At 39.3% G+C, this 24,301-nt stretch overlaps 2 protein-coding genes across 3 annotated transcripts; one reads left to right on the top strand and one right to left on the bottom strand.

Annotated features, from left to right (window-relative positions):
- Positions 1-1,652: 1,652 nt before the first annotated feature.
- On the bottom strand, positions 1,653-13,148 carry tgfbrap1 (transforming growth factor, beta receptor associated protein 1). 2 transcript variants are annotated; one of them, XM_080026385.1, is made up of 13 exons: positions 12,927-13,148; positions 11,141-11,856; positions 9,668-9,862; positions 8,963-9,117; positions 8,684-8,766; positions 7,716-7,896; positions 7,441-7,601; positions 6,860-6,917; positions 6,611-6,754; positions 6,203-6,346; positions 4,932-5,091; positions 4,141-4,583; positions 1,653-3,578 (listed from the first exon to the last, which is right to left on the bottom strand). In XM_080026385.1, the coding sequence occupies exons 2-13, from the start codon at positions 11,835-11,837 to the stop codon at positions 3,390-3,392; spliced, it is 2,610 nt and encodes an 869-aa protein (XP_079882511.1). In that variant the 5' UTR covers positions 11,838-11,856; positions 12,927-13,148; the 3' UTR covers positions 1,653-3,389. The 2 variants fall into 2 exon arrangements, with proteins under 2 accessions (XP_079882511.1, XP_079882512.1); XM_080026386.1 differs by having other exon boundaries at positions 11,141-11,851.
- Positions 13,149-14,063: 915 nt separating this feature from the next.
- On the top strand, positions 14,064-23,749 carry cul4a (cullin 4A). Its single transcript, XM_080038260.1, has 20 exons — positions 14,064-14,732; positions 16,238-16,353; positions 16,861-16,965; positions 17,626-17,694; positions 17,814-17,887; positions 17,966-18,128; positions 18,226-18,315; positions 18,413-18,495; positions 19,032-19,099; positions 19,707-19,825; positions 19,919-20,111; positions 20,278-20,382; positions 20,495-20,605; positions 21,024-21,109; positions 21,239-21,346; positions 21,552-21,665; positions 21,763-21,868; positions 21,963-22,135; positions 22,285-22,437; positions 22,590-23,749. Exons 1-20 carry the CDS (start codon positions 14,591-14,593, stop codon positions 22,683-22,685), a joined length of 2,274 nt encoding a protein of 757 aa, XP_079894386.1. The 5' UTR covers positions 14,064-14,590; the 3' UTR covers positions 22,686-23,749.
- The last annotated feature ends 552 nt before the right edge of the window (positions 23,750-24,301 follow it).

Here is a 24,301-nt window from a genome sequence, read left to right as displayed (position 1 = left end):
TGTTGGCTAGAAATGTGTGTCTCTCTTTTTTTCCAACTTATTGTAATGAAGAAGTAATTTACCATCAAAGACACTCTGACACATTGTGACAACCAACCCCATCAAGGGGTCGGTTGTCACACACTATGGGGTTGTTTGTCACAATGTTATCTTAATGGGAAAAATCTTAAAAAGAAGGCAAGGAGGCAGAACCAAATTTGAATGTTTAATTGCATTGTCAAGTTGACAAATAGGCCTACATAACGTTCTGTAGCCTTGGCAGCTGGTCTAGTTTGGGATGCACTGGGTTGTTTTGATTTTGTTGCCCTTTTTTTTTTTGCTTGCTAGCTGCCTTTTCCTGCTCTATTCTTTCCTTCTCTGGGGTGTCAGTGAGGATACAGCTTGACAATTTCTTTCGTTATTGGGTTCCTTTTCTGGCTGCAGCCTTGAGATAACATGTGACAACCAACCCCCCAAAAAATTTGACGACCAACCCCAACTTGAAATTCTTGCTAGCATCAAGGCCAACAACCATCTGACAACTAATTAGCTTGCTAACCACAATCTAAACTATAGTTTACCCTTCACACTTTCTGAGGGTAACAAGTGTTTTGTTATAAACCCATTGTGTAAAAGCCTAGAAGAAAAATACTGAGGAGCAAAATATTTTGAATTTGACATGAAAAACACAAAACATCCTCTCACCTGAAATGCAGCTGTCTTCCTCCAAGGAAGTCTATGTATGTGACCTCTGATCCCAATTCTGGACCTTTTTTATATCAACATTTCAGAGCTAGCGCGCTCTGGTGGCGAGATATAACGAATGTGACATCCAACCCATGTGACAAATTACCCCGTTCTCCCCTACATAGATTTAAAAAAATACAATAGCCTTGTTTTTCCACGCAATTTTACTTTTTTATTATTATTTGAAGTCATGATTTGGAGGCTTTTTTAAGCAAGCTACACTTAAAACTGCTCATACAGAAAGGTTGCTGTGCATAAGCTGTGAATCTCTGTCATGGAAAGTGAGTTAAGCCTAAACTATCTACATTATTATGATATCCGTGATAGAAAAATAGTCCCATGTTTGAGTCCCCCTACATAAATGGGTTGCAATTACTGAGGGCATCAACAGCACAGGCACCAGAGAAACAAGCATAAACCCACGACAGTGATGCATTCAAGAAGGATGGGCCATTGTCAATTAGCCCCAAATAAATTTTGGTTTTGGCTTTTGTTGTGTTCATCAGAAAATGGCAACACTTCAAATATTATTGTCCAGGGAGGCCTGATTTAAGGAATATTGCCTCTTTTCTTTTTCGGAACTAGTTTGGATAAACATCTTGTACAGAGTTTGTAGTGTGTAATGGCGATGCATGTTCAAGTCTTCTGATGTCAGGGAAGTTGAACTTCATAGTTTGTTCAGTGTGAAAGCAGATTCAGTTGTTTGGCTTTTATCCCGTTATTGTCATTTAATTCATGCGTCTTCACCACCTTGCCATAGCAGTTTCAAGAGTGAAATATATGAACTCATTTTTTAGAATATAATCACATCTTTACATTTAGGAATATGTTCCTGATATTTCTTACTGTTCACACAATTTAGCTACAAAAACACACGATGCACCTGCAATTAGTGGAGTTTATCTGGGAGAAACATTTGAGGTCCAAGCTGCATTTTATTTTTTATCTGACAAATACACGATGTTTGTAAAGCACCAAAGGACAAAGAAATGCTCTGTGATTACAAGTCTGTAAATAATTTCATGGTTCCATTATGAAAGATTATGGCCGACTTCTGATTGCTTTCAGTTGTCTGAGAGGGGTGTCATGATGAAAAGGTTAAAGTTGTAATTCCAGTACTCCCTAGGAAGCCGTTATGAAAGATGAGATTATAGGGCTGTCACAGATGTTGATGATTAGTGTTTTATTTTCGCACAATTTCCACAAAAAACAAAACACATTAAAAACAAAAAGGATTAAGGGCTACTGGTGCAATATAATGCTATTTTATTCTTAAGTAATTTTTTACTTTCCCAAGGAATTCTGTAGAAATGTATCATCGTCCACAACAACCGTTTAATCTGGTGGTTTCATGCCAACACTGCACACTGTCACAGTTTGTCTGATGCAACAGCAGGAGCAATTACTTTGTATATTTTTCATCAGTCGTTGCCATAATGTTGTGAGAAAGATGGCACAGTTCATGTTTTTATTTTATTTTATACATTACTGCCATCCTGTGGTCAGAAAATGTACACTCTGTAGACATCTCTTGCGTTACGATAGGCAAGCTGTGTAAATATTTTGATTGGAAATTACATTTGTTTTGTTGAGCAAGATTCAAATTAACTATATATTTATATATTTTTTTGGTCAAAGCAAACAAAAGTGATCTACGACGCCATGTGTAGAGTGAACATCCATCTTGATTTATTTCACTTGTTACTCAAAACCAGACAAGTTGTGAAGCTTGATTTCACATGATCACTCAACATACCTGCCACTTATAACTGAAACATTACTTTTGCCGTCTACTGACATTTTCAGTAATATTCATTTGATTTGTGCAAGTTTTAAAAGTTCAAGCTAATTGATCCTTGATGCAGTTAGAGTGTTTAATCCCCAGTTACACTTATCAATTAGTGCAACAATGTAAGAAGTCATGTAGTGTTTAAACACTGCTGTTGCTCCACAAAGGATTCACTGAGACAATGTAACATGGATGCCAGGACATTCAAATTGAATGGGTTGGAATCAAACTGTTGCTGTGGAGTCTCCAACTGAAATCCTGTTGAAAACAACATTCAGTGTTCTTATGGCTGAGGGGGGAAAATATAGCAGCAGTGGCAGACAGACAGACACAAAATACTCCAGTATTGATTTCACATTAAAACCCAACACTGCAATGTGCAAGTTAGGACAATATTAATACAATACCCATATGTGGGGGATTACACCAGAAGTGTAAGAGGGACAATACTATGCATGCTTCAGACATATTTGCAACAGGTTTCAAATGGTGTGTTCTGTAGTTCAAGCAGGATAAAACTGTTCAAACGAAGACAATGAACAGTAAAGCACTGAGCCCACACATAATGCACAGCAGCCTGCTTCTCATTAACTCTCTATTTAAATGTATTAAAGGGCCCATTGACTTAGCTTGTGTTGTTGTTTTCTTTTTACTTACTATAAAAACTTAAAGTCTGAACGTGTGGGAGAATTGCGGCACGGATTCCCTCACACAGTCACTCTCTCACAGCTTTCGTTTCTCATCATCTCCACAGCAGATCCTGCTATTGCAATGGATGCTCTGTGCTTAATGTTATCCCCACAGTCCTAAGCACGTCCTGCTTAGTTTGGTGCCTCTGATCACAGATGAAGATTGACGTTTGAAGAGTCAAGTCTCACGTGTGGTTACTGCTATTAGTTAACTGTCTCTTTGTGGGAGAGTCTCTTACTCTCTGGGCGGCACAGTGAGTGTGGACGGGCACTCCGCCGGGCAGACACACCACGTTGGGCTCACTGAAGGTGTTGTGGCACAGGTGGCATCCCTTCTTTTCAGAAACAAAGATTGGCTTCTTCCGCTCTTTCAGCTGTGGAGAAACACACGTTCATATACAGTTACAATGACTTAAAGCCGTAAGGAGCACACACATAACACACTATAGATGCTAAAATTAAAAAAAAAAATTGAGAATTGATAATGTATTTTTTGTGAAACAATTATCAATAGTTAACATTTGGAAGACCAGATCAATTAATCTGGTGATTGTTGTCTTGATTTAGAGGTTAAATGTTTGTTCAATAAAATATCAGAGAATAGACACTCCAATAATAATGTATTTAAATGGCTTGATTAATGAAACAGTAAAAAATAAAATTATGTTGGAACATATAAAAAATAAATTATTATTTTTTTTCCCCAATGGCCTTTAAAAAAGAAAATACTAAAATCTGTTGCTATTGACAGACATTATTGTTGTTAAAGTTTTGTGCTTTAAATAAAGTTTGTAACAGAAAGATCTAATATTTTATAAGATCTTTTGGGGCCATCACCTTGATGGTGCCGAAGTACCAAAGCCTGTGAAACTACACATCACACGGGAAAATTGTATTTATTCAAGTAACTTAGCATGAAGTTTTGTGTCGTCTTACCCTGTCATGCAGCAGTTGAAGGTTTTCCGAGTGCGAGAGCCCCAGGGCGATTTGGGAGGTGCGGCAGGCGTGCATGCTGGCCCGCACGGCTCGGCCTAGAAAGGGCCTGAGCAGCTGTAGCGACCAGCCCTCAGGGAGCATGCGCAGGACGCGCGCCGCATCAAACACCTCGCCGTGTCCATTCAGGAGGTCCACCGCAGCCATCTCCAGGTCTGGGGAGTTTCCAGGCAGGTCCTTGTCCAGGTACACCTCCAAGAGCAGGTGAAATAGCTGCTGTCGGTAAGCAGAATCCCGATTACAAGAGGCCCACGTACAGAACGCCTCGGCGGACGGGTAGTCTCTGAGCTTGTGCACCAAAATGTGCAGTGCTCGATCATGCTCCTCCAGTTTTCCATGTAGTGTTGCACGCTCTGGCAGCAGGTGTTCACAGTTCTCCATCTTACCTATAAAAAATAAAAATAAAACAGAAGGGCAATCAACATTAAGGGTGCGAAACCTCTACAATTGTCTCTCAGTTAATTTCAGAACAACGTAGACAATCAATTCTTTGTATCAAGAATTTTGCAGTCACCTTAACACACAGAGCTTCACTAAATCTGTATCCCCCTTGTATATAGTGTGTTAATTCTATAGTGATCGATTGCACTATGACTAGGTCAACGTAATTTGAAATAAATAGCATATTTATTTCTAGGAGATGGTTACAATGTTGCAAAAAAGCAGTCATCAAAGTTTACACAAAAAAATTTAAATCCATTTTAAGTGTTGCATTCTTCAGACTTGTGTCTCACCCAAAACAAACTGTGCCCGGTAAAGGTTGGACTCCCTTAGCAGAGCTTGGAGCCTGTCTCTAGCTCTGGTAAGCTGCTCTCCTTCTGTTGGCGACTTCGACAGCAACAACAAAACCCTCTCCAGGTACAACACAGCCAGGTGTGTGTGGAACTTCTCTTTCTGCATAATAACATGGAAAAATGTGCGAAATAAAACACAACTTTCCATTGAGGATTCAAAATAAAACAGCAGCTAATGTAAATCCTCAAAAACCATTATCCTAAATAAAAATAAAGTACTAGGGTTGGTTATCAAAGGGAAACTCATTGTGAAGACCTACAGATGTTGAGAAGGGAAGCTAATTCACCAAGCTCAGGTCAGCATGGTATTGGAGGATGAAGTCAAGGGACACTGCTAACCACAAAGTCACTGTTTCTCATGTGAACAACTTCATATTTAGAATGTGGTCAATAGCAAGACTGTTACAGTCAATCAAAATGTATTCATGACAATAATGCAATTCAGTGCTTGGGAGAAGTGATACAACAGAGAAATTCCTCTAATGTTGTAGCAGGAAAGGTGTTGTTTCAGCTTCAACACAGTATTTCTGAGACTAGCAAAGACTTTTGAGCCAAAACACTAAACAAGGCAGGTGCTTTCACACCTGCCTTGTTTAGCTTGCTTGAATTGAACCGTGGAGCTTTTACCCCCTTTGGTGCACTGCACACACTAGTCACACTCGGGAGAGGACCAAAACAACGGTTACAAATAAAACTCTAGTATGGTTCACTTTTGGAGTGAACATGATCCGACCTTGATCCGACCAAACCGCAGGAAGCATTGGACCTTTTTTCGATTAAACATGCTCCAGTAGTCAGCTGTGCATTCTGGGTAGGAATGTAAGCCTTTAATTTTTTTTAGTTTCTACAAAATGTAGTAGATAAATCCAAATAATCACCGCTGCACTTCATTTTCAAACTGTATCAGTAACCATGAAACCATTCCCGTTATCAGATTATTTTTTTAATTTTCTTAAATGGTTAAAAGGCTATAGCATTTGCATTGGTATGATGCAGAGGAGGAATGTTTGCTGCAGATTTGTCAGGGTGAAAATATTATATAACAATCATACAACCATAGGTTGTATGATTGTTACCATAGGTTGTATGATTGGTTAGGACCAGAGCAAACTATAGGTGTGAACACGCCTGTCACGCCTCTCTCTCCCTACAAAGCCACTCCATCACATCGGCCATTAACAAATAATTTTTTTGTAATCCTGTTGCTGTACCTGTGTCCTTCTCTCCAGTACAAGGTGTTCCAGGTAAAGCAGCAATGCCTGGCTGTGCTTTTCCAGGTAAGTGACGACATCATCTTGGTTCAATTCTGTCAGCTCTTTAGTGGCAGGCCTCTTAGTAAAGATTTGGACACCTATCTATGGAATACAAGAAAGGCTAAGTTACCCCTAAAGCTCTTATAATTCATGCTAAATATAAGAAAAATATGCTTAACAATCCAGTGTCACAAAAAACAGTTTCTAAACTTTTTCTATTCAAATCACAGATAGCCTATATATATATATATATAGGTAACTGAAAAATGGCCTGTGAGCGTCTGTAAAGGGACATAATATATCTCTACAGCTATACTGACAGTCCATTAACATTTGTGAGGTAATTTAAAACCCTGGTAAACCTACAGTGGGATCCCTCCGGAGGGCCCAGTCGGCATACTTCCATATAAGGTCCAGATTGGAGCAGGAGTAGAGAAAGTCTACAATGTACTCGTAAAGGTCAGATCTCGTGGAGTCCTGGAGATCCCCATCTACCACGCGAATCCACAACTGTCCAAAAAATTATAGGAAGGGAAAACATTAAATTACTGCACGTTATGTTGTTGCTGATTACGCTCTGGGACTCGTTAATTGCACATTTTTAGGCGTACATACCTGAAGAGCTGCTGAATCCTGACCATTATAGTGATAGAGCAGTCCAAGAGCAAAATATCTATGAGGAGGAAAAAAAGGAAGAAAAAAAAGGATGAATACAGCAAAGCCTCACCCTCAATAGTCTATTTTTATTCAAAGTAATTAATTCAGATCGCTTAAACCGGACACCGTATTATAGCTTTACCAGGCTGGTAATTAACAGAGTGGCAACACAGCTGTATCTCAGTCTGTCCCTCTAGTATTGCTGTGACAGCAATAATTAATGAAAATTATACTGGTGCCCACAGTGTCGTCCACATGGGTGTTTATCTGCCAATTACACAGCTTTAAGCATGATATGACATGATCAAACTGAGAATCACAATTTACCCTAATGAGACACACACACACACACACACACATTAAGGAATGATAATTAACAAGTCAGAAGTGCAGCCACAGGTTTTCAAAAACGTGTAATTGTGCTTCTATTGGGACTGTACAATATCTGTTAAAATGCAGTGATTTCATGAGGATTTTTCATGTGATAAATCATAATAAAAAAAAACAAGTCAAAAAAACAAAAGATGTAGTATCCACACTTGTGATATTTCTCCAGCCATGGAACGCTGTCTGCTAGTAGGCAAGCATTGTCTGACGCAAGCAGGTCTAAAAGGCTCTCGTGATCCTGTTCGGCATACAGCTTTAACAGTGCGGTGTCCACGTCCTCTCTGCAGCCATTGGCCACCTCTGTGCTTCGTACCTTTGTGAGGAGATGAAGAAATACTTGAATACATTTTTAGTGTAACAACTGATGACGAGTGAACTCACTGCAAAATTCTGTGTGAATAAATCAAGTTTATTTTACACCATTTACCTCTCCCAAATAACTGATAAGGAATTTCTTGCATCGCAGCACTTTTTCCTGGTCACTTTGTGCCAAATGGTTGAGGTCTGCAAACTCGTGAAGAGGGGGGTGGCAGCGTGTGAATGGGGAGGAAGCTGGCATCAGCAGTGGGTAGAGCGATATCAGCTCCCGCATATCAAGCTGACCTTTCCTGCAAACATGGAGATCACAAAAAAAAACTGCTAATTAGGGAGGCAATCAACAATTAAAGTGCAGCAAGTAAAGAAAGCGGTCATAACGTTTCCTAGCTGAATAATATAATCTTGATAGACAGTTACAACTATCACGGGGTAGCAACTTCGATCAAGTGACCCAGTTTGGTTGTTGGGTGAAATAGGGGTTGCTGAAATCTTAAAAAAGGTACAGTGTGTAATAATGTGTATTTAGGCATCATCAAGTGGTGAACGTTTAAGATTGCAACGCTTGTGTCTTCCCCTCCCGTTCAGAGAATTAACAGAAGCTACGGTGGCCTTCAAGGACAAGAAGCTATTTACTAAGGATGGCATCATCCACCACTGCCTCAATTGTTTTCACAATATCAAGTGATGAGGTGAAGACGTATTTAGTTATTTATTCTATATTATTTATTCTTTGTATCCAACAGATGCATTTCTGACAACCGCTATATAAAAATGCGTAATGTAGTTACGTTTGTACGTTCTGTGCTACTGTAGAAACAGGGCGGCCTCATCGGAGATATAAAATGCTCATTCTATAGTAATACTAAAATAACTTTTATTTTCAAGAAATGATAGACTAATTAAAACATACTTGTGACAATGTTATTATTAATTGAAATAATCACTGTATATAATCACTACAAAAAGGAAAACTTTTCTAGACTCAAGTTGCAGACATTTTAATCCCATACCAAAACAGAGCAGTTTAACAAAAGATGGAAAATCCTCAGACGCAAAGTTGCCAACTCAGACTCTTACCTGAAGTGTTCTTTTGCTTCTAGAAACTGGAGTTGGCCAAACTGGATGAAACCTGCCTGCTGGAGGATTCTTTTGTGCAAAATCTGTGCATGCAGAAAGTGACAGACAGACAGACATGAGACAAGACAGTAATGTGGTTGAATTCAGATTAGCTCACTATAGTATTAGCAGGTGACATAATAAATCTCTGGGAAAAGTTATTATACAGTGTTATCATTGATTATTGGTGATACCAGTATCATAACATGGCCCACACAGACACCACACAGTGTTTGTTACCTGGAACTTGTCTTTGGGAATATTCCTTTGTGCTCCCTCTGTGAGGATGATGGCCTCCTCCACTCTGTGACTGGCCAGTAAGTCCTGGATCTGTCTCTCTAGCGGCAGTGGTACCAGGACATAAACGGCCTTAGTGGAAGCCAGAATGACCTTTCCTAAAACACACACACCACAGAGGGATATCACCAGTGGCTTTTTATTAACAACCAACCGATTGCTAAATTCCTGTTTCAGTGTTTCTCCTACCGGCGCCCTGCCCCCCAAACAAGATTTTGAATGGACATGACTGATCTTGTAAAATCATTTTAGTTGTAAAAAGAAACTAAGTTGTACTGTCTGCATTGCGGTTGTACAAAAAATAAGGAAAACAATTGTGTTGAGTCTGACAATGTTATAGGAGTACAATGCTTAATCAATGGAGCAGTTTTTTAAACCCATTCATTATAAACATGCAAAAAATTGTTACATTCAAAAACAGTTGATACAAGATATCAGGAGGTGAACACAAATGCATGATTACACACTACTCCTTTAAGGTGAAACTTCATCTATCAGTACTCAATATTTTTCTTAAATCAACATGGTTGACCCCAATGACCATTAAACCTGTTCCAATCTATATAGAAAATGCGTTGCCATGGGATAATCACACCTGATTTTTTATTTGGTCGATAGATGGTTTATATTGAATATATGTGAGGATACCTTCAAAGTCTTGCAGAATGTGTCCATCCCTGAATGAAAGGGTCTGTTTTAGCTGTTGGTCCAACATGCTGTGGATGGTGATAAAGTTCTCATCCAAAGCAACCACATATGGAAAACACACAGCGGCGCCAATCACGCTCTCCGACCAGTTGACTGGCGCCCGCTGAGACACCCCTTCTGCATTGGCAAACATTCCTACAGAAGGACATGGAGAGACCATTTTTAAAGTAAACAGGATCATACATATAATCATTATTTCCTTAAAAATAAAGACCTTTCTTGACTAATATATACAGTAAATAAAACACACATAAACACAACTGATTAAATATTGAATGCACATGAAACTTAGCAATTGGTACACATTTCAGGGTTTCTACAATGTTTACCAAATTAGATTGAAGACCTTATAACTAATGTTACCGTCTATGGAAATGTTTTATTAATTTAATAACTTCTAAGGTATGTTTTGTGGGAACAGACTTAAAGCAGCTCCGAGTAACATTTAAATATCTTTTAAACAGCCTCATGTTTCCTCACATAATCATAAATTACCTTTAACAGCAAACGATACCATCAGTGCAAAGAAAGACGTTTTTACATAGTTTTTATTACTGCGTTTGGTCTGGTCGTACACCCAGTCTGATTTTTGGTTCACGTGTGCATGCTCTATGGTCACATATCCGTATTGGTCGCAGATTTCAGTGTGGCTCAGCAACTCGATTTGAGTAGCCTATCCCTCCAGGTGAGGGAAGGGGAGCGGGAGCCTTGCTTGAGACAGTTATTTGTGGTCATAATGACTGATAACGGGGCTGAACCATCAAAGAAAAAAAAAAGAGAATGCAATGAAGAAAAGCTAAAAGGGAGAGTGATAGGCGGGCGGGAGGGCGTTGCCAAGCAACGTATACACAATTTCACGGTAGCGAACTAGACTGCAGTGTTTACTCCTAAATGAATGAGCGGTAGCCTACTAAAACAAAGTTTACTTTGCCTCACCAGCATCATCAGATGACCATTATTCATCTGAAATAGTCATTATTTACAACAACATAAACACATTACCTCATCGTGATCCATACTAACTGCCGTCTCTCGTTCATTCGCTTTGTGTGAGGACACGTCATCTTTCAGCTCCGTGAGAGAGAGTAGTTAGGTGACACTGCTGCATCAACTCATTGCAATCAGGTGTGTGTGTAGCACTGGCATTAGTTGATGCTGTGTCACTAACCACTCTCACGGAGCCGAAAAGAGTCCGGTGCCCTCACACTTTCAACACACGGACATGCACTATATTGCTTCCTGATCATTTGAATCTCGCACGCCCGGCAGGAGCTAGAAAACAGCTTCACGACAGCTGGCGTCGTAAAAATACTACCGCTTTTGTCCAAAGGGGCCGCCAACGTGCAATGTTACTCGTAGTGGCTTTAAATGCTTTTTAAACCCTGCCGATGCCATGTTTATGTCCTGACCTACCCAGACCACCAGGTGCTGCTAGAAGGAACTCCTCCCTGCCAATCCTCTTAACGATGGGTCTCCTCTCCTCACTGTTGTAAGGGAAGAGGTCTTGGGAGGCTCCTGTGTTGTAGTTGAGAATCATGTACTGTGTAGCGAGGGCCAGGCACAAGAAGTAACCATCCAGACTGACGGCACAGGGCTGCTCAGGAGTGCTCACCTCTTTGACCAGCTGCACTTTGTCCTTGTGCACCATGTAAATCTGCACCGTCCGCCGCTTGGAGGAGAGCACACCCATTTCCACACAGAACGGATCACCGTTCACCGGGTTCTCATTGATGCAGAACGCTGTCACACCTCTGATCTTAGCTCCGCCTCCCGCTGCCGAGGGAACGGTCTCCAGCGTCACCATGTCGACAAGGAACACTATTCCATCACAAAGCACTATAAGACGCTCCAAAGCGGAGGCGGCGCGCAGCTCGGCAACCGCTTTCTTTAGGCCGAGATATTTGTGCAGCAGCTTCTGAGCCGAATAACCGAGTTTCCCCTTGGAGGAAGTGACCTCGTCCAGCAGGAAGTGGTGGATGAAGCAGTCGTTGGTCCCCAAGTACAGGTGCTTTCCACAGCATTCAATGCACTCAATGTTGATGCGAGCCTTGTCGCCCATGAGGAGATCTCGCTCCACAGCGGGGACAAGCTCAAAAGCCTTCACACTCATCTCGACCAAGGCATCTACACTAAATGATACAAGAAAGACAGGCATCGACAAATTAAAATAAATCAATTTATGTAGTGAAAAGACTTGTTACCACCAGCCTAATATGTATAACCCAGCCCCATAAGAGGATATACGCATGTGATTTGGATAAAATGCATTTTCTATTATAACTTGAGAGGATATTCATAAAGTTTGCCTGCCCACATCTGCCAAACCTCTGTAGATTATATACACAATAATAACATATAACAAATAACTTAATACCAATAATAGGAAATGTATATCTTACAGATGTATACTGTACTGTGTGTTTTGCTTGCTTATCGTTTTATTCCTTCTTGTGTATGTAATGCATGTTGTTTATTGTACATCCACACATGCGCTGGGCACTTTCGGGTGTATCGAATACAAGCACTGGCTGCACAAATATTTGATAATATTTAAATTACTATTTGGCTTTTCTTTACTTTGCAATAAACACTTTTAGATATCTTAAATGTCTGGCCTGTTATGGTAACTTAGCTCCTTCCTTAGCATCTTGTGAATCACAGTCATCATCACCAGAATGTGTAAAATCTTGAAGCCGAGTCTTCCTTCTTAGTTGTCACAGTATTTCTGGCTAGATTTTAATTTTCAACAATATTAGAAATCATAAACTGACATATTCTCTTTGTAACATTAAGTTGAATTTGCTAATGACGTGGACGCTAAGGCTAACTTGATTAGAAAGCTAAAGACAATAGTAAAACTAAAGTTCACTTTTTAACAGTAGCTGTCTGCTGTTTTGTTGGTATGCTTGTGGCTTACATATAAAAAGCATGTGAGGAAGTTGTGGTTTTAGGTGAATCGATTGGGCACCTAAGCTAAGCTAATGTTAGCATACATTGACAGTTCTCCAGTGATGCCAATGCTAAGCAAGCTAATGAACGCTAAGCTAAGTATGTCAATGTGGTTAAAGAAAAGGCTCCTTTATAATGTGTTCAAACCAACTCAAAAAAAGCAAATAGTTTCCCCAGACAGGATGCTCTGCGCCTGACGTCCTCCCTAGATTTGTCCCGGTGCTGAAGGCATTATCTGGGAGATACTTACCGCCGCAGACAGAACTCAGGACTGCAGGCCGGGGACAACCACAACCGGGGCGAGCCTCGCTACTCCATAGACCACTGCCACGGCATGTATTTACAGTCAAACTGTAACATAGCCAAGGTGCTTGGGTCCGGTACCGCAACGTACAAAAACGCAGAATATATGACTTGAATGGTCAACGTTTGGTCTTCCTTGTACAGTGAAATAAAACGCCGCCCATTTGTACTGACCTCCTGCTGGCTGCAGGTGGTACACAGCTGCGTTCAAGACTGTCCGGCAAGGAAAAGTTGTTTGTGATCATTTCTCAACAGTGGGCATTTCTTGCGAAATATTTGAACATGTGTATCCAATAATAATGTCTGCAGCATGGTCTGCACTCTGCGGCCATTCAGGGGACGTATAGTGCTTTATTGCAAGGTAGGTTATCTCTACTTATAAGATCTATTGCAGTATGTCCGTTCTGGGAGAGGGACCCCTTACTCTAGTGTCGACTCTCCCTGAGATTTCTCAATTTTTTAAAATCCCGGTAAAGGGTTTTTTACTGGGAGTTTTTTCTCAGCCGAGCTAAGGGTGTAAGGGCAGGGTGTCATATTGTATTGAATGTAAAGCCCACTGAGGCAAATGTCTATTTGTGATATTGGGCTATTCAAATAAAACTGATTTAGGTGCAAAGACTTTGCAGTGGGTCTGATGGTGCACACACACATAAACTTAGAGAAGTTACTCGAATATAAGTCAATACAATAATAAAAAAATATTATTTAAATAGCTGACTAAAACCATGTTAACGAAAAATATAAGTATATAGTCATTTGGCGTTTAATGCACTTCATATAGTTTTTGTTATTTAGTTTTCGACTCATCAGAATCATGAGTCATGATAGCCTGTATGTTCCAAGTAAATTTAAAAAAAATTCAGAGCACTGTGGTATTAATGGATGATAACCACATCAACAGTGTTGCAGGTCTGCACCAGTGTTGATGCGGTTTTTTTTTAGATTATTATTCTTTCTTTCTTTTTGCTTTTTTAACTCCATTTAAATGATAAAAGTAGCTGACCAAATGTCCAAACTGTATATGAACGCACCACGGCCGCTTTTCACCCAAGATGCACCTGTCCGACAGAACTGTCTGAGAAAAGCCATTTTGTTGTGCTAACTAGCTAGCTAGCTAGTTATGTGAGCACACTCTATGGAGCAAAGAAAGCCACCAATATCACGGCTCTGTTATATTCACCGCTTACTATGTCGTTTTCACTTTTTGGTTTAATGTCGCGAAATACATTAATTGAACCCGTTAAAAACTGTGAGTAGCGAAGAAGTAGCATGGACTAGCCGTTGAAGCTAAAGTGTTGTATAGAAGACGAAAAAAAAGTGTGCTACAGTTTTAGATATCAGTCTGTTAGCTAGCTTTATGTTTTCTTAGCTGACGTTAAGTTATGTTTTCTGGTTAATTCCCTTATAGTGAGTTATAGTGAGTGTTTTGTTTATCAATGTGGTTTAAGTACACCGCGACCGTCCGTGCTGTCAACCAAAGAGTTCAACAAAGAGGCTGTGCCGCTGGTGCTGCTGCTGACAGTCAATAAACAAGAAGACTGCAGCAATTCCAACACTAACTCAGCAAAACAGTTGAAGCATACAGCATTAAGCCAAAGCGCTAATCTGATAATGGCTGAGGACACCCGACAGGACAAGAGAGTCGGCTTCTCCGCGTTAACAGAGCACAACACCAACGGGATGACCAGGACCTCTGCCGTGGCCTCAAGCAAAAGTGGCGCTTCAAAGAAATTAGTGATAAAAAATTTCAAAGGTAATGTCCCTGATCGTCGTTCACCCTCCTTATTTTCAAAGCATCAGTTACATAAATGTATCCCAATGCGCCACGTGATGTAACTTTTAGATCACGCAGTGAAAAGTTGTCAGATGCGTTGTGAACATTTCTTATGAGTGTCAGTTTTTAATAGGGCTTGCTTTCGTAATCGCTCATGTCTTCACATTTCAGTGATGATGCATCGATTTTAGGGGCAGACTGTGTTTGTTAAACAAAATAATGATAGGAAAAAAAAAGACTTACTTCTGCTCATCCCATCAGGTAGGGGAGACCGGGGCTAGTAGGCACAATTTTTACTCTAGTGAGAATTGCTCATCATCACCTAAACATCTTTCAATAGTCATTCCTACATCATATCGAAGCTTAAAGGCCTACTTCACCGGTTTGAATATGAAGGTGTATTGAATTCTAAGATCCTATGTAGTATAAATGTGCGAAAAAAATTGAAATCGGTTCATCCTAGCCTGAGAAAAGGCAGAAAGAGTGTTTTTTTAACCCTATATTTCTCTTTCTCGTGACATCACAGAAAGAGAAATATAGGGTTAAAAAAAAACTTACTTTGTAAATATTACTGTGATGTATTTTACTGTGAAGTAGGCCTTTAAGGTGTTGGCTTGAAATGTGTACCCCTCACTTTTTCTAACTTATTGTAATAAAGAAGAAATTAATCGTCAAAGACACCCTTACACATTGTGACAACCAACCCCATCGATGGGTCGGTTGTGACAACCAACCCGTGTGACATATAACCTTCTCCCCTAATTGCACATAGTGTTATCATTTACATTGTTCTACTTACTCAAACTATTATAATGTTACTGGTTATATCGTTAAATGAAATAATGATAATCAGTCATATTTTTACAACAAATACTTAAGTGTAACTTTTTTAAATTAATTATTAGTTTAACAGAATCATCGGTTAGACTGACCATATTAGCAGGCATGTGTCGATGTGTTTGTTATTATTCATACTACTGTACAATCATTCTAAGTATATTTCTATGAACAAATATATAACTGAAAAGCATTGTTTCCAGGACTACGTTTGTGCAAATTTACAGAAAAATAAACTCATTTGCCCAATAAAATAATCAGAAATGTAGTTTTTCAATGAAAGACTGACATAAAGTTTTGTAACTAAAATTGTAAACCTTTCTGCACCTCATGTCCTTTCTGCACCTTAATGTCATGTAAGAAACGTGTAGTTGGTTTGTCATTGTCGATTGCTGATCGATTGTTGGTAGGAGTAAGAGATTATATGTAAAAAAACATATATTTTTTTTTACTTAATATTTGACAGAGGCCTTTGAAAAATGATACATATTAAACGGACTGAATGTTTCCAAATGTACAAGTTATCATGTTCAAACGTGTCAAAATATGTTCTGTGCAAATACTTACATTTTAAGTGTATCAATGAGTTCCTGTTAAGCAGTTCCCAATGTGTATAAGTCAATATCATGACTGGCTTTTTCTAACAGACAGGCCAAAACTAGCCGAGAACTATACCGAGGACACGTGGCTGAAGTTACGAGATGCGGTGGGTGCCATCCAGAACAGCACCTCTATCAAGTACAATCTGGAGGAGCTCTATCAGGTCTGATTTTTGTCTTCTTCTCCCGGGTCATGATAAGTATAATGAAGCAGTGTTGTAAAGTAAAAATGAGTCTGTACAAAACAATTGAACATGACAAATGCAAATATTTTATAACACATTCGGTAGATTAAACAATTCAGACCTGAAGTTGCCAATGGTTAATTTCATGTTAAATATATTTAAAAATATATATATGTGGCTACAATGATATAAACAGATTCTCTGCTTTTATCTTTGTTACTGTTCTATTGGTGTACATCAATGGGCATGTTGATTAGAAGTCTTAATTGTATTTGCACATAAACATGGATTTACATGCTTTACTAAAACAAATGGAAAACAAATGCCATAATCTATAATATAGTGATAATCATTTGTAATACATTACCAAAAACTGTGAAATCAAGAGTTTACTCTGCTTTTTGAACTCTAATGTCTTTTAACAGAATTGTAAAACAATCTCTTTACTTTTGTCTCCTCTTCTTGTCTACTCTCTTTTTCTTAAAGGCGGTAGAGAACCTGTGTTCGTATAAAGTCTCCCCCACGCTGTACAAGCAGCTACGGCAGGTCTGCGAAGATCATGTACAGGCCCAGATCCACCAGTTTAGAGAATATCCTTTTGTATGCATGCACAAGTTATGTGTCTGAACTCGAAACATTAATAGACATCTGACTTTATTGGCACTAAACCAGCGATTTTAAAGCAAAGCTGTGAACCAAAATGCATGTGGCCCCAGAGCTCATGATTTCTAGTAGAAAGCAATAATCAAAGGTGACTTTGTTGTTGTTGAACAATATGGTGTGAAAAGATATTCCAAAGTTGGTTTGGTTGGGAGTTATATTTTTAACTTTTACCTCAACTAAATGAAGTCTGGGCTTTGATTGTACAGCTCAGGTGTTATTGCACTATAATCTCACAAGGGTTCGACATATAACAAGTTTGGCAGATCCCATTCATTCTTCCAAACCGAACAGAATGGTGCTTTAACAAGCAGAGACTTTGACCGTCGGATGGTAAAGATATACTTTACATATTGTTGGAAGAAAATAGCAGTTTATAATACATTATTTCAATTATTTAAAAATTGTTTCTAATTTTAGGTAATTTTGATATGTATTTGTTACCATTGAATGTCTTCCAGATTATTTTTGGACTAAAGATTTAAAAGTGATGCCAAAGTGTTTATGCATGCTGCAAAGCCACAGGTAACTGTGAAGTGGTCGATCAAAATCTTGGAGAATGGATGCTTTTTCCTTAACATGGAGCTCACAGAGTCTTTGGACAATCTTTCCTTCCTGAAGCGCATGAATCGCTGCTGGCAGGACCACTGCAGGCAAACTGTAAGTTTGAACTTTGACAGATAAGCATACTGAACCTGTTCTGCTTATATAAAAGTTCATTCATTTCAGAATGTTAATCCTATGTTTTTGCCTATTTTTTTTTGCTTTTCTCAAAATAGATAATGATCCGAAGTATCTTTCTCTTCCTGGATCGTACCTATGTGCTTCAGAACTCCCTACTCCCTTCCATTTGGTAAAAATAAAACTTAATTAAAATTATTCTGTTTGTCATGGTGATAGCTAAGAGGCTGATGTTATGTACATGTTGCAGGGACACTGGGTTGGAACTGTTTCGTACCCACATTGTGAGTGACGGCGCAGTTCAGAAACGCACAGTAGAAGGCATCTTGGAGCAGATAGAACGTGAACGTAACGGAGAGACAATAGACCGCAGTCTGCTCAGGAGTCTACTGGGCATGCTGTCAGACCTACAGGTACATGGTGATCACTACCTCATAACTATTCCCTAGATGGACTCAATCTATGTTATTGTTGATTTTGTTATTATTGTGCTGTCTGACTTTTGTGAAGGTTTACAAAGATTCCTTTGAGGAGAGATTTTTGTTTGAGACCAATCGTCTGTATGCAGCAGAGGGACAGCGGCTGATGCAAGAAAGAGATGTGAGTGAGACTCTCTATGGATCTGATTTTTTTCTGTGTCATTTTGGTCACATGTATTCATCCCTAAGCTGATACACATGTTTGTGTATGTGCCCAGGTGCCTGAGTACCTGCACCACGTGGCTCGGCGGTTGGAAGAGGAGAACGATCGTATCTTGAGCTACATCGACCAGAGCACTCAGTAATTATTTTTAAATGTATCATTTGAGAAGATATCAATGAGACTTAAATCATGTCAGATGGATACAATATGCCTTGTTCTATAAATAATACCCTATATGTGCAAACCAACCTTTAAAAATATATATTCATAAGTTTTTTATTTGAAGTACCATTAACATATTCTTATTATATTTAAATATTTTATTTTGTTTGTTTTCAACTTCCCCACATATTTGATTACTCGGTTTCCCTCTTAGCAGTTGATTTTTATTTTTAAAAATCTTGCTCATATTGACAAATTCTTGCAAGGGCTATAGTGGTAAGGCCTTTTAAGCAGATTTACCTAGATTGAACACTTTAAAAAATAATAGTTTTCCAATAGTTTTCAATAAATATCCCCAGCGCTTTAGTTATAACCCCAGTTTACATTATTGTTTTCCGAAGAATTTAACAGCAAAACTTTACTTGGAAATTTGTTGTGCAGAAATGGTCATAAAGTTTAAGTTCATACATCTTCTCCTGTTTTCCCTTTTTTTTTTGTTCATTGTTCCCCAGGAAACCACTCATTAGCTGCGTTGAGAAGCAACTTTTAGGTGAACATATGACTTCAATGCTACAAAAGGGTAAGTCCTTTGCATTAGCAGTTATGGTTGTGTGTGGCAATTTATACTGCATCAATGAAATGTAACTGTCCACGATAAATCATGCTTTAAAGCCTCTGAAAACCTGGTCTAAAATATTAAAAATCAATATATGATATCAAAGTTTGGTGTCTCAATAGGGTTTTACAGAAATCTGATTTAAAAAATAAATAAATAAATTTTCATAAATATTATAAAACTTGGTTAAAAAAAACAGCTTTTTTACTGTCCAGACTGTTTGACAGGACTGTGTGGGTGTAGCGGTATCAGATGGCAACAGTCATTGTTTTATAAAACGTTCTGGCAGAGAATTTCTGTGATTGGTACATATTTATTGTGTAATAAGAAACAGAGCATAGGCTGGCCCATCTAAATGGAATTTCTGTGTAGTTTATAAAACTTATATTACAATATCTTTAATTTGGATTGATAAATATGCCTAACTATTTTAAGATGCTTACTATCATGCTACTAACTCCCCCAAATAACATAGTTAGAATGATTAAGTGGAAGTGGGTTTATAGTGGCTTTAAATCTTATTATGATTGTTATGCATGGATAGAATTAAAGTTATATATTTGTGTGCCAGGTCTGGGCACTCTGCTGGATGAGAATCGTGTGACGGAGCTGTCCCTCCTCTATCACCTCTTCAGTAAGGTGAAGGGAGGACTTCCCACTCTACTGCAGTTCTGGAGGGATTACATAAAGGTAAACACATAGACAAACCACATAGAGCATCACCATCAATGTGTCCTTGAGAAATGCAGCTACACATTCTTCAAACGTTTTCTGTTGTCTTAGTCCTTTGGTGGAGAGATCGTATGCACTCCAGAGAAAGACAAGGACATGGTGCAAGATCTGCTGGACTTCAAAGACAAGATGGACAATGTGGCTCAGATGTGCTTTACACGGAGTGAGGGATTCATTAACGCAATGAAGGAGGCCTTCGAGACCTTTATAAACAAGAGGCCCAACAAACCAGCTGAACTTATTGGTAGGTCAGAACCCATATGGCATGCCGTGGGATTCTTACTGTTTTTTTCAGTCCTCAAATACAGAAAATACATTCTTTGTACTCATTACACAGCAAGTTAGGTTGTGTTTTCTCTTCATCAGTTCCGGCATGTGATAAGTTTTCTTGGTTCTTTCTTCCCCTGCAGCTAAATATGTGGATTCAAAGCTAAGAGCAGGGAACAAGGAGGCTACAGAGGAGGAATTGGAGAGAATCCTGGACAAGATAATGATAATCTTCCGTTTCATACATGGTCAGTTACACTTCTCTGTGTGTATGCTTTCCCAATTAAATAGTCTTACCAGCTACGATGACGTTTTGTTCACTCTGATGAGACCACATCCCTGCTTTCTTTCTCCCTCCAGGAAAAGATGTGTTTGAAGCTTTTTACAAGAAGGACTTGGCCAAGCGTTTGCTGGTTGGCAAGAGTGCTTCTGTTGATGCTGAAAAGTCCATGCTCTCCAAGCTTAAACATGGTGAACCTCTATCCTAATGTCTTGTATATAATTGGCAACATGTTATTGTTCAGAATGATCTGGCTGCATTTTTGTACTTTTATCCAAAGGGCTTTACATGTGCCTCTCATTCACACACAAACTCACACACTGATGGCAGTGAGCTCCCATGCGAGGCCTTACCATAGATAGAAATTTGGGATCTGACACACCATAGCTGCCAAAATATACATGTTTAAAGTTTTTGACAATTTAGGATTAATGTTGTCTATGACAGAAAGGCTTACTAGCAATTACTAGGATTTTAAAAGGTACATTATTTTATTGACCAGCCAGACCAATTAAAAAGTTGAATTCTTCAGATGTTGTGTGCATATGTTCTGGTTTGAGGTGTGAGAACAAGTCAGTTGTGATATCATGTGGTTTTGACTTCCTCTAGAATGCGGTGCAGCGTTTACCAGTAAGCTCGAGGGAATGTTTAAGGACATGGAACTGTCCAAAGACATCATGATCCAGTTCAAACAGGTACTTGCGGTCTTTGGACACAACATGGACACACTTAAATATGTGAATGCATTCCAATGAGCTAATGGTACTTATAATTTCATCGATTTGCATGCGTACTTTTGTGATTTATGATATTTCTACTCGTAGTATATGCAGAACCAGAGTGAGCCGAGCAACATAGAACTTACTGTCAACATCCTCACGATGGGCTACTGGCCTTCATACATACCCATGGAGGTCCACTTGCCCTCAGAGGTAAGCATTTTTATTTTGTTCAGTTTTATTTTGCTGTCTTTTTTTACACAATGGCACCTCTGACAAATACACTTTTTATGTTTAGCTCTATTATGCTAAATATATATTCAAGTAGATATTGAGCATAATACCATTGAAACACAACGTGTATATATAGGAAAGACCTGGGTTCACAGTATTGTACTGATTGTGTCATCTTACGTAGATGGTAAAACTCCAGGAGGTGTTTAAGCTGTTCTACCTGGGGAAGCACAGTGGGAGGAAACTGCAGTGGCAGCCCACACTGGGCCACTCTGTACTGAAGTCAGAGTTTAACGAGGTAATGTCATGGTACATGCTATCTAGGTATGGAAAAGACAGACAAACTGTCTCGAATAAAAGTCTGACATCCACTTACAATGACCTTTATCCTGCAGGGAAAGAAGGAGCTCCAGGTCTCTCTGTTCCAAACGCTGGTGCTGCTGATGTTTAATGAGGGAGAGGACTTCAGCGTGGAGGAGATTCGCTCTGCCACTGGCATAGGTTACACATCTCCTTTATATTTTTAGTGCAACTATTCAATCGATGTAGAGGCGCCTGCTGTAACTCCATATCATTTTGTGTTTTTCTTGGACAGAGGAGGGAGAGCTCAAGCGAACGCTGCAGTCTCTGGCTTGCGGAAAAGCACGCGTCCTCAACAAAAACCCACGAGGGAAAGACGTGGAGGATGGAGACCGTTTCAATTTCAACAATGATTTTAAACACAAACTGTTCCGCATCAAGATCAACCAGATCCAAATGAAGGAAACGGTAACAAATTTTTTTTTAAATACTTGCACTTTCCTTTCTTTCCTCACACACTCCTCCAGCAATGGCTTGCTTTGCTGTTTTTGCTTAGCCCTTACATATTTTTTTTTATGCAATAGGATGGTTCTACTTCTGACACCTTTTTCTTACAGGTCGAGGAGCAGGTAAGCACCACAGAGCGAGTGTTCCAGGACCGACAGTATCAGATTGATGCAGCTGTGGTGCGCATCATGAAGATGAGGAAGACCCTCAGTCACAACCTACTGGTATCAGAGCTCTACAACCAGCTCAAGTTCCCTGTCAAGGTGACATTTTTTAAGCTTTTAATTCTTATTATTTGGATCTTTAACACTTATACACACACACACACACACACACACCACACCACACCACACCACACCACACCACACCACACACACACAACTCCCTAGCATCTGATGTTCTTTCCTGTCCACAGCCGGGCGATCTGAAGAAGCGGATCGAGTCGCTCATAGACAGAGATTACATGGAACGTGACAAGGAGACTCCTAACCAGTACCACTATGTTGCCTGAAGGGGTACCGCTGTTACTGCCATGCTTAAATCACAGCAAGCGTACAGCTTCTCCCCCACCCTCCTCCCCGAGAAGAAGAAAAAAAAAAAAACAGCATTGCAGCCCTTCAGCCACCTGACTCTCCTCTGGTGCCCATCTTTCCTTCCATACACCATTCTGGATACAGTGTCCAGATCAAGCAATGCTCCAGAGAGACTTGGCTGTACCGTTCCCCACTCTGTGATATCTTTAGTGGGATGGGGCTGGAGGAGTGACCCTGGTTGTTGATGGTTGGTTTATGTGACATACAAATCTGCTAATGCAAAACTCAACTGAAAATAACTAGCACTTTCCTCTGTTTTTTTTTGTTTTTTGTTTTTCTTTCTCCTCGGGATTGCGATTTCTTTTTCTCCATCACGTCGTTCTAAAAAAATCACTTATTTTCTACTATAGTTGGTTTGTCTTGAGTTTTAAGTTGTTGTTTTTTTCTCAAAGCGTTCTTATTCTGAATGCCTGCATTAACTGCTGAGTGTAAACCTGATTGGTCGGTTGATGGTTTGGCAGAGACAACTGCTGTTAAGGAGAAAAAGAGACTTGAGAAAGGATGAATTGGGGTTTGGGTTGGACGTGTTTGCGACAGAGGGAGGGGTTCAGTGCTTTGTAACACAGAGGTTGAAAGACATGCAGGCAAGCCACTGGGGTATTTCTTTTGGTACCTTTATGTTTTGACCAAAATGTCCAATGTCATGTGCTGATGTTTTTGTAGATCAGAGTGTATTCTATGTAAGAGTGAGAAAAGTGAACCTGAATAAATGGATATTTAAGGATTCAATGATTTATTTGAAGATAACCACCATACACGGGTCTCTCCTGTTTTACTCCCACTTGGAAATGGAAGGATGTGCCTGTCCGCTTGAGAAAACTAGCACGCTCAAGTTTGTTTTAATTAAGTTATGTTGTGTGAACTTGAAGCCCCACAACATGGAAATTAATTTGCCTACAAATTAACATTAGCTTACCATGCTTGAATTTGAGGAATGATTGAGTTAGTGCTGGAAATATAAGAGTCGTCACTTTGATAGGATTTTAATATCTCAAGTTACTGGAATATGGAACAGAAAATGAAAGGGTGTTTCTTTCACAACAGGGAATGCACAGCTTGTTTTTTGTTTTTTCATAAATATATATTAAACAAATATGTCAACAGCAAGAGTTAGTTGTCTGAAAATAAAGTCACATTTTAAGACTAGCATGTCCTGTTTTAAAATGTGTGGTTGAACTATGCTAGGAAAATTTAGCATGCTCTTGATAAGATTTGGAGCTGCGTTCCTTCTAGGATTTTGCACACCCTCGTGAATTGATGAAGGTGTCAGCTGACTGACCACATTACATAAACTTTTGCGACCTGAACAGTATTGTGTGTGTGGACTCTCACATGCTACTTTCCCTTATAGCAAATCATATAATGTGCTCCAGATCATGGATTTCATATACCTGATCTTTAAAATCTTTTTTAGAAGTCATGTGATCATGCCAGGAATGTGGTGGTGTTAATCCTAAATTAAACCCTTCATATTTTACCAGGCACATATTATTCTTAAGAATTATATGTCTTTAAGTTTCAGTGAGCGACAGCA

This window comes from Ammodytes marinus (genome assembly GCF_949987685.1).
Source record: "Ammodytes marinus genome assembly, chromosome: 1".
In the NCBI taxonomy this organism is placed as follows: Eukaryota; Metazoa; Chordata; class Actinopteri; order Uranoscopiformes; family Ammodytidae; genus Ammodytes; species Ammodytes marinus.
Note: the sequence above shows the minus strand (reverse complement) of the source record. Positions and strands in the feature narration are given on the sequence as shown.

Excerpts from the sequence above, each read along its gene's own strand:
- cul4a (XM_080038260.1), top strand. The coding sequence starts at position 14,591 with ATGGCTGAGGACACCCGACAGGACAAGAGAGTCGGCTTCTCCGCGTTA. Across the intron at positions 14,733-16,237 it reads AGTGATAAAAAATTTCAAAG|ACAGGCCAAAACTAGCCGAG; the intron begins GTAATGTCCCTG and ends TTTTTCTAACAG. Across the intron at positions 19,826-19,918 it reads TCTGGAGGGATTACATAAAG|TCCTTTGGTGGAGAGATCGT; the intron begins GTAAACACATAG and ends CTGTTGTCTTAG.
- tgfbrap1 (XM_080026385.1), bottom strand. The coding sequence starts at position 11,837 with ATGAGTGTGAAGGCTTTTGAGCTTGTCCCCGCTGTGGAGCGAGATCTC. Across the intron at positions 9,863-11,140 it reads AGCAGCACCTGGTGGTCTGG|GAATGTTTGCCAATGCAGAA; the intron begins GTAGGTCAGGAC and ends GTCCTTCTGTAG. Across the intron at positions 6,347-6,610 it reads CCCTCCGGAGGGATCCCACT|ATAGGTGTCCAAATCTTTAC; the intron begins GTAGGTTTACCA and ends TGTATTCCATAG.